The sequence below is a fragment of the Halichoerus grypus genome, chromosome 6, assembly GCF_964656455.1.
Source record: "Halichoerus grypus chromosome 6, mHalGry1.hap1.1, whole genome shotgun sequence".
In the NCBI taxonomy this organism is placed as follows: Eukaryota; Metazoa; Chordata; class Mammalia; order Carnivora; family Phocidae; genus Halichoerus; species Halichoerus grypus.
The window spans coordinates 178,907,026-178,915,833 of NC_135717.1; the positions used below are offsets into that span (position 1 = coordinate 178,907,026).

The 8,808-nt window shown below is 54.6% G+C and overlaps 1 protein-coding gene across 1 annotated transcript; it reads left to right on the forward strand.

Annotated features, from left to right (window-relative positions):
- Positions 1–4,032: 4,032 nt before the first annotated feature.
- Positions 4,033–8,741, forward strand: KLHDC7B (kelch domain containing 7B). Its single transcript, XM_036093554.2, has one exon. It carries the CDS (start codon positions 4,080–4,082, stop codon positions 7,617–7,619), a length of 3,540 nt encoding a protein of 1,179 aa, XP_035949447.2. The 5' UTR covers positions 4,033–4,079; the 3' UTR covers positions 7,620–8,741.
- The last annotated feature ends 67 nt before the right edge of the window (positions 8,742–8,808 follow it).

Here is an 8,808-nt window from a genome sequence, read left to right on the forward strand (position 1 = left end):
AAATAATTAAGACACTCACAAGAACTTATTATTGTTTTATAAAGTCAATGCTCATTTAGATTTATTCACATCCTTGCCATTTTTGTTGTTTTTGCTCTTCTTTCCTTCTGGCATTCTTAGTTGAGCATTTCCTTCATTGAACACTCTCAGTGTTTGTCTGGAAAGGTTTTTGTTTTGCCTTCATTCTTGAAAGATATGTCTTCTAGCTATAGAACTTTAGATTGTTTTGTTTCAGCACATTGAAAATTTCATTAAATTGTCTTTTGCCCTACAGTTTTTTTGTCATTGAGAAGTCAGCTGAAGACTGTCATTCCTCTGTAGGTGATCTGTCTTTTTTGGGGGGGTTGCTCTTGAGATTTTCCATCTTTTGTCTTTGCTGCAGTTTTTTACTCTGGTGTATCTTGGTATGAATTTCCTTTTATTTCTCCTGCTTGACATTCATTGGGTCTTTTGAATCTCTGAATTGTCTTTCATCAATTGTCATCTTTATGACATTAAGTTTTCCAATCCCTGAATGTGGTAAATGTATACATCAATTTGGAATTTAAAAAAATTTAAACTTACATTTGAACTGAATTTAGCAACTGATTTCAAGATTTAGATATATATTCACCCCTTTGGAATAAGAGGTGACTTTCATTATGCTTTATGTCTTTCTTCTCTTTCCCTTCTCATACTTTGAACTTGTTTTAAAATACTATGCCTCTTCTATTATGGGATCTCCATTAATATCAGTATTAAACTTCACAGCCACATTATTAATAATTATTTAAGTAAGTTTTTCAATACCACATCTTAAAGTCGTGTTCATGTTTTCATCCTTCCCATATTGTTGAATGCTTACATGTTTTAGTTTTTTTTCCATTTTAAATCATATTGTATTGTTTATTTTTTTTACATAACTTTTTTCTTCTTTGTATAAATCTTTTGCCATGTCAGATGAATTCCTTAAGAAGCAGTCCCTGTAGGGTGTGATTATTTAATCTGGGATTTATATTTTCTAAGCCTTAAACATTATTCTAGACTTATTTATACATATATAAAATTACATGTATACTTTTAAGTATAGGATTATATATTATATTCTTTGTTTTTTTAATATTCTTTGTTTTATATCATTTCTGATTATATAATATTTTCTGCTTTTAGAAATTCCAGTGATAGAGAAATCCTACATTTGATGAGGTTTGCTGCTCACCTTATGTATATTAGCTCTCCATTTGGAATTATGTCATTATGTCACTGTGCTTTTCTTCCACTAAATGTTTCAGAGAAGGCACACTGGTGGCCAGGGCACCATCCAGCTTTGTTCAGGCTCAGTGACCAGGTAGCACTGGGTTCCTCTATGAGTGGCTGCAGTGGATCAGCTCATACATGGATACATCTTCTATTCCTAGGTTCCCAGTGTATGGATAGTTGGTTGCTGATAAGGAGGAGACTCATCCGTTCCTGTTTTGGACTGTCTGAGGAAACAGAAGCTTCAGGTACTAGGCATGAATCCCTCTCTATTCCTTGTGTAGACTGGAACAGGATTTCTGCCTCAGCAGGATGCCACTAATGGTCAGATCTACTTTCTTGATGTTTGTTTTTCCCCTTAATGGTAACTTTGATATTTACATTGTCTCATAGCACAACTAGAACAATTTTTGTTTCACAATTTGTCTAGGTGACTTCATGTTCTGTCACCTTTCCAGCAGTACTACATTTTTACATTCTCTGGGAAGTTAGGAGGGCGAATCTCCCACAATTTAGGGAGGTAACATGTCCCCGGTCACCTTCCCAATAGGGATTTTCTCCATGCAGTAGAGTTTCGCCCTCCCCCTGGATTTTGACAAAGGGAGGTGTTTTCTTTCCATAGAGGATGGGACTAGACCCTTCCTTGGTCACCTGTGCCACCAAGACCCATCAGAGTCCTTGACACCTTGTGAAATTGATTGGGGTGATTTTCTGTGCTTGGTTCCTCCCCCCATAGTACCCTAAGGTATCACTTGCTGGACACTTCTCCTGTTCTCTGACAGCAGCCTGGGGCTCTGCTAACAACAGGTATTTTCAGAAGCTTGGTAGAAATGCCTGATAGGGTATGGCATGGCCTATAAGGAGGTGCAGGTGGGCTTGTCATCTCCAACTTTTCAAGGTCTCTGGACCCCAAACAACCAAGAGGCAGAACCTGAGACTGGGACAGGAATAAGTACAATGTCCATAAACCCTGCCACCAACTTGAGGTCCACCTTAAGGCATGAGCCCTCCTTCCACCCTCTTACTGTCATCTAATATGTTCAGGGGAGCTGGGAGGTGACCAGATGGGTGAGGTACCTGAGGTCCAGCAGAGCCCAAGCTGGGTGCCAGGGACGCTCCTTGGCCATCTCCTCACTGCCTGAGTCAGGGAAAAGTCCCGTGTCCTAGAAAAAGGAATGAATACATGTTGTAGGGGGCCTGGCTTTGTCCCAGAGATCCTGGCTCTTTTTCATATCTGGGCCCCACTTGTCCCAAGACTTATTCTTGAGATGAGGTTAAGTGAGAAGCAGATGGAGGAGACAAGGCTCCTTCCCTGAGGAACCAAGCTGAGGGAAGCCAAGTGCATGCCCAGCAGAAGTATCTACGTGCTGACCTGTAAGGGGGCTGAGTTCCAGTGAGGACGCTGGAGTGGAGTGATTTGGCTAAGATGAGGGAAGGCCAAGGAATGAGATGGGATACCCAGAAGTCAGGCTGATAGATTACCTGGGGTCAGAGGAGGGTCTCTGAGGGATGCTGGGGGCTGGCTGGTGAGGTAACAGGGGAAAGAGCAGGCTGGGCTCAGGGCTTTCTGGGGGCACCATGGAAGAGGCATCTGAGCAGTCAAGATGGTCCATAGGGTGCAGGGGGAGGCCCAGGAGGCTCTAGAAAGGGCAGGTGGGTTGTAATAAGCCAGGCCAATAAAGAGAGAAATACAACTTTTGGATTTTCTTTATTTTGTTCATTTTTTTTTCTCTTGATAGCTTAGAAAATTCCTTTAGAAAACTCTATCCCATCTCTGCTGAACTCAGGGTAAGGGAAGTCCAGAGGCTGCTGGAAGAGGGGAGGTGGGGGCTTTAGCCTTGGCCCCTCTCAAGTACCCTTATGCGTCCTGGGAGAGAACAGTGCAAGTCTCCACTTCACACCTGAGGTGACAGGAGGATGCACTTTCTTTCTTTCTTTCTTTCTTTCTTTTTTTTTTTTTACGATTTTATTTATTTATTTGACAGAGAGAGACAAAGCGAGAGAAGGAACACAAGCAGGGGGAGTGGGAGAGGGAGAAGCAGGCTTCCTGCGGAGCAGGGAGCCTGATGCGGGGCTCGATCCCAGGACCCTGGTATCATGACCCAAGCCGAAGGCAGACGCTTAACGACTGAGCCACGCAGGTGCCCCGAGGATGCACTTTCTAAGGCAGTGCTTAGTGTCAGGATGCATGCCCTCCATGGTCTCCCTCAGTCTGAGACCAGCCTGCAGTGTTGGCACGATGGGATGTGTGCCTCTCCCACCCCTCCCCCTCTGGCCCACAGTGGAACCGTCTTCTTGGGTTTCTGGTAATTTCATCAGGGCTGCATCATGTTGCTAAAGCTGCAGATAACATCTCCCTCTGGGTAACTCTTCCCTGAAAGAGCCCCTGAGGCTGGACTCAGGCTCAGAGTTGGAACAATGGGGTGGAAGTTTGGGGGGTCTGAGGGTCTGTAGGTAGAAGCAGGTTGGCTGGGATCTGGAACTGTGTTGAGGAACAATGCCATTTGCCACTGGACCCCATGGAAAAGGCGAAGGGGGCAGGTGGGCCTGGAGAGGCCCCTGAGCTCCTGGAGCTCTTGGATATTATGCTGACTCCTGAGAGCTCCGCCTAGGCTCCACTGACAAACCCCAATCCAGGCGCGGGCACAGAGACCCACCCCCTCCTAGGCCAGGCAGAGCGACTGTCCCCCAGCACAGGTCCACCTTAACTGGGCAGCCCTGTGGGCGGAGCTCATTGTTGATGTCGTCTGTGCAGACCTGAGCGCAGGACCGACTTGCAGGAAGCACACGCAGCTTCCAGCCTGCTGACCCGGCTCCTCACGCTGAGTCTGCAGCCCAGCACCATGATCCAGGGCGCCTTGGAGCCTGATGGCCTCAGCTGGGGCTGGGACGGGGAGGATGACTGGGACGGCGCTGTCCTGACCCTGCTGGCGCTGGCTGTGGTGGCCGCCACGGCACTGGCCTTGCACTGGTTTGGCTCTGGGCAGGACCAGGAGGCAGCAGGACCCGCATCCACAGCCCCTGGGGCCCAGCCTTCACAGGCGGGAGGAGCCAGGCCAGCCCTGCCCCTGAAGTCCAAGGTCAGTGGTGGTGTTGAGGGAAACAGCCCAGGGCAGGGGAAGCCAGACCCTCCGGGACATGGCCAGGGGAGTCCGGCTGCAGCAGGGGCCCAGGATTCGAAGCTCTGGGGAGGTGGACGTCTGGCTGCCACAGCTCTACCTCCACTCAAGACACCTGGTGAGGTGACCACTGGAGGGGCCTTGGGACAGCAGCAAGGTAATGCCAATCCAGAAGCCCCCCGAGGTAAAAGAAGGGAGCCTCTCGGGCCAGGTACTGCCCTCGTGGGTAGAAGCAAAGTAGGGGGGACGTCTGGCCCCCTCCTGATACACTTCACCCCTCGGAGTCCTGGCAGACAGATGGAAGGACAAGTGGAGGCAGGAGGCGTCCAAGTCAAGGTGCCAACTCACCAGGGCCTGGTCCACACCACAGAACAGGACACCAGTCCCTGGCAACGAGGTGCAGGGTCACCTGGCTCACTAGAGAGAGGCCCCAGCAGCCGGCGGTGGCAGGTGGACCACAGCTCAGGAAATAGAAACCGCCACTTCTCGAAGTTGGACTCCCTGCGCCTGGGCGCTGTGGTGAGCGTGTGGGATGCTGTGGATGCAGCCCGCAGCCTCTCCACAGGCTCTCAGAGGCCCCCTGTTCCCCAGGAGCCACCTCCATCACACACCACGCAGACTGGGCCCTTGGCTGAGGGCACAGAGAAGGGGTGCAGGGAGAGCAGCCTCCAACCAGCCCCAGTCCTAGCTCTGGAAAGCAGGGAGGCTGGGTCCCAGGCTCCCAGGGAGGCTCAGGGATCTCCAGCCTCCGTGGAAGGCTGGCCCTGGGAGAGGAGGGATTTTCTTGTCACCAGGAGCTTCAGCCAGGCCCCAGGCTCCATGGGCCCATGGCCAGAGGGGTCGCAGTGTGGACATCCACTCTTGTCTCAAGGGCGGGGGACCACAGACGCCAATGACGCGGTAAAGGCTGGGGCTAATGGCTCTGGAGATGGCTCTTTCTTCAGCTCAGGGCCCGATGGGACAGAGGAGCAAGCGGGCCACGGCGTCAGAGAAGGGAGAGAATCCCAGCAAGGCCAGGGGGAGCAGAGCAGTGAGCAGGAGGGAGGCCCTCAGGACAGAGGAAAGCCCTCTACAGACACCGTCCAGGGAGCCCCCTCCTTGAGTCCCTTAGCCACACCCTCCCCACGCATCCCTAAGCCCCTTCCACCCTTGGCTTCCCCTCTGACAGTATGTCCCCAAGGAGGTCTCTTACCTGTAGGTCCAACCTCCTCGCCTTCAGACTCTTTGTCCCTCAGAGTTAGCCAGGGTCCTGTGGAGGATGAAACTCACAGGCCAGTGCAAGCCCCAGCTGCAGCCCCAGCCCCAGCCCCAGCCCTAGTGTCAGCCCCAGTGCCCTCCTCAGCTGCAGCCCCAGCCCTGTCCCCTGCCCCCAGTAGTGGGTCAAGGCCTACGGCACAGGACCACAGTGTGGCTCTCCGCAAGGACAAGCAGGAGGGGCAAATCTCAACCAGCTGGGAAAATCTTATTTCCATGGTTCTTAGGAGTCACCCTTTCCCCAGGCAAGAGAGACCCCAAGGGAGAGCCCCAAGGGCAGCTCCTGACAGCCCTAGAGATCCCAGCACTGGTGCACCCTCTGAGAACAGAGAGTCTGGTTCTGCCCCTGAAGGGGCCGCCCCCAGCCTGGAGGTCAGGAATGGCTCCTCAGGGGCAGACACAGAGGCTGGACGTCGGCAACAGCAGAGCCACTTGGAGACCAAGGAGGCTCCCATCCCAGAGCCTCCCTCAGGTCCGAGAGGAGATGCAGTCGAGGAGAAGCGTGCAGAAGACCCTCTGTTGCCCGGGGCCCCATCACCGCGCCCCGAGCGGAGGCAGCCTGGCCCCCAACCCTCCCCCACTGGGAGGGGCGCCTCACAGCCGGTCCCGCCACCGCGGAAACGCAGCGCGTGTGAAAGAGCGGAGAGCTCCGAGCGCGGTGTCCGCCAGGCTGCGTCCCCGAGGCGCGGGGGAGAGGCTCCAGGGGAGAAGCCCCGCCCTGCAGGCCGCGGGATCGTCGTCCCAGGAGAGCAGAAAGAGGCCCGCAAGCTCCTGGTGCTTCTGCAGAGGCCGGGGCGCTGCGGGGAGGTGGAGGGGCCCCGGAAGCCCAGCCCCGGAGCCCGCGAGCCGGCTTCGGCAGCAGCTCTACGACAACGCCTGGACCTGGGCAACTGCCTGGACGTCCTGGCCTTCGCCCAGCGGCACGCGGAGCCCGGCCTGCTGCGGGAGACATACGCCCTGATGAGCGACAATCTGCTGCACGTGCTGCGAGACCCGACCCTCTACCGGCAGCTGAGCGGGGCGGACCGGGAGCGCATCCTGAGCCTTCGGACCGGCCGCGGCCAGGCGGTGCTGGGGGTCCTTGTGCTGCCCAGCCTCTACCGGGTGAGGCGCTCAGGGCTCACCAGGGGCCCTTGTGGGGAGGAGGCTCCCACTCCGGGGCCTGCACCCCTGCCTCCCCGCACGCACCTGCACGTGTTCAACCCCCGAGAAAACACCTGGCGGCCCCTGACTCAGGTGCCGGAGGAGGCCCCGCTGCGGGGCTGTGGTCTCTGCACCATGCACAACTACCTGTTCCTGGCCGGGGGCATCCGTGGCTCCGGCGCCAAGGCCGTCTGCTCCAACGAGGTCTTCTGCTACAACCCGCTGACCAACATCTGGAGCCAGGTGAGGCCCATGCAGCAGGCCCGGGCCCAGCTCAAGCTGGTGGCTCTGGACGGGCTGCTTTACGCCATCGGCGGCGAGTGCCTGTACAGCATGGAGAGCTACGATCCGCGCACGGACGCCTGGACCTCGCGCGCGCCCCTCCCTGCAGGCACCTTCCCTGTGGCCCACGAGGCTGTGGCCTGCCGTGGGGACATCTATGTCACTGGGGGCCACCTCTTCTACCGCTTGCTGAGGTACAGCCCTGGGAAGGATGCATGGGATGAGTGCCCCTACAGCGCCAGCCACCGGCGTTCCAGCGACATGGTGGCGTTGGGAGCCTTCCTCTACCGCTTCGACCTGCTGCGGGGCGTGGGCGCTGCGGTGATGCGCTACAACACGGTGACCGGCTCCTGGAGCCGGGCGGCCTCCTTGCCACTGCCCGACCCGGCCCCACTGCACTGCACCGCGCTGGGCAACACCATTTACTGCCTCAACCACCAGGTCACGGCCACCTTTACGGTCTCCGAGGGGACTGCCCAGTTCCAGGCCAGGGAGCTGCAGCCCTTTGCTCTGGGGAGTAAGGGGGTCCTCTGTCCATTCATCCTGACTCTGCCTGCCACCGACCCCCTGCAGACTGCCCTCTGAGCTGCTGCTCTCCGGGGAGACCCTGGGGCTGGGGGTCTGCTGGCAGGTGGGGCACAGAAGGTGGCTGGGATCCAGAACTTTCTGCCGCTGTTTCTGGGACAGCTTTCTTTTTCTGTTTTAATAGGACTCATGATTTCCCCCTTCCATACCCCCCAGCCCTTAAAAGAGACCTCTCCACCTGGGAGCTCAGGCTCCTTGTACCTACCTGTGAGCTGGTTGCTGGGCATCCCTACCCCGTTTCCCACCCTCCCACCACAGAATGCTGTCTACTGCCTTTATGACTTAGTTGTTGCCCTCACACCTCAGCTGGCTCACATAGCCCCTCCTCCAGGATGGTTCTCCTTCTCTGGGCTCCAGGGCCAGGCTCCCTCTGGCAGCACCGCACTGCCTGGAAAAACATCTGTCTGTGGGTCTACTGGTACTCTGAGAGCCAGGGACTGATGATGTGTCCTTAAGGACCAGGATTTGGCCTGTGGAGGAGCTGAGTGACTGCTGAGCAGAGGAAGGAAGTGGCTAGAAACAAGTCACACTTCCTGTCTTTTGTCCCTAGGGCTCCAAGCTGGGCAAGGAGTCTATAAGGAAGTGGGAAGGGGGAACAAGGAACAGAAAAGTCCCCAGGAAAATGTCTTTGCCTCAGGCCTCAGGAGCCTGGCTTGGCCTTGGGAACAACTCTGTAGCCCTCCTTTGTCTAATTGATCCCAGAGGCCTAGAACCCTTGTCTATGAAACCATTCTGCTGTCTGCAGCCCCTGACTGTAACCCCAGCCCAGGCCTGGCCAGGACCACTTGGGCTCATGCCCCTCTGTGGGGTCTCTCCCACCTGCTCTGCCCCTCTAGAAGCCAGCCTCACTTCCCACCAACGCCTGTTCTTACGTGAGACCCAGGTTTCCCCTGAGCTCTTTCCCTTATTAGCTGTGGACTTAGAAGAGACATCTAATTTCATTCTTCTCATCTGTGAAATGGGGATAATGAACATCTGTTACTCAGGAGAGTTGTGAGAACATAAGGTCACATATGTGAGCACCTGGCACAGTGCCCAGGATGAATAAATAATGTTCCCCTTTGCCTATTTTGGAATCCACCATAGGAAGGTAAATAAATCTGACTGAATACTGCTACCTGTCCCACCCTCTGACCTGGTTTGTCTCTATCTGGCCCCGTTTTTGCTTTTTATTCTATGCTTGGTGCTA

Bases quoted from the DNA above. Each gene is read 5' to 3' on its own strand.
- KLHDC7B (XM_036093554.2), top strand. From the start codon at position 4,080: ATGATCCAGGGCGCCTTGGAGCCTGATGGCCTCAGCTGGGGCTGGGAC.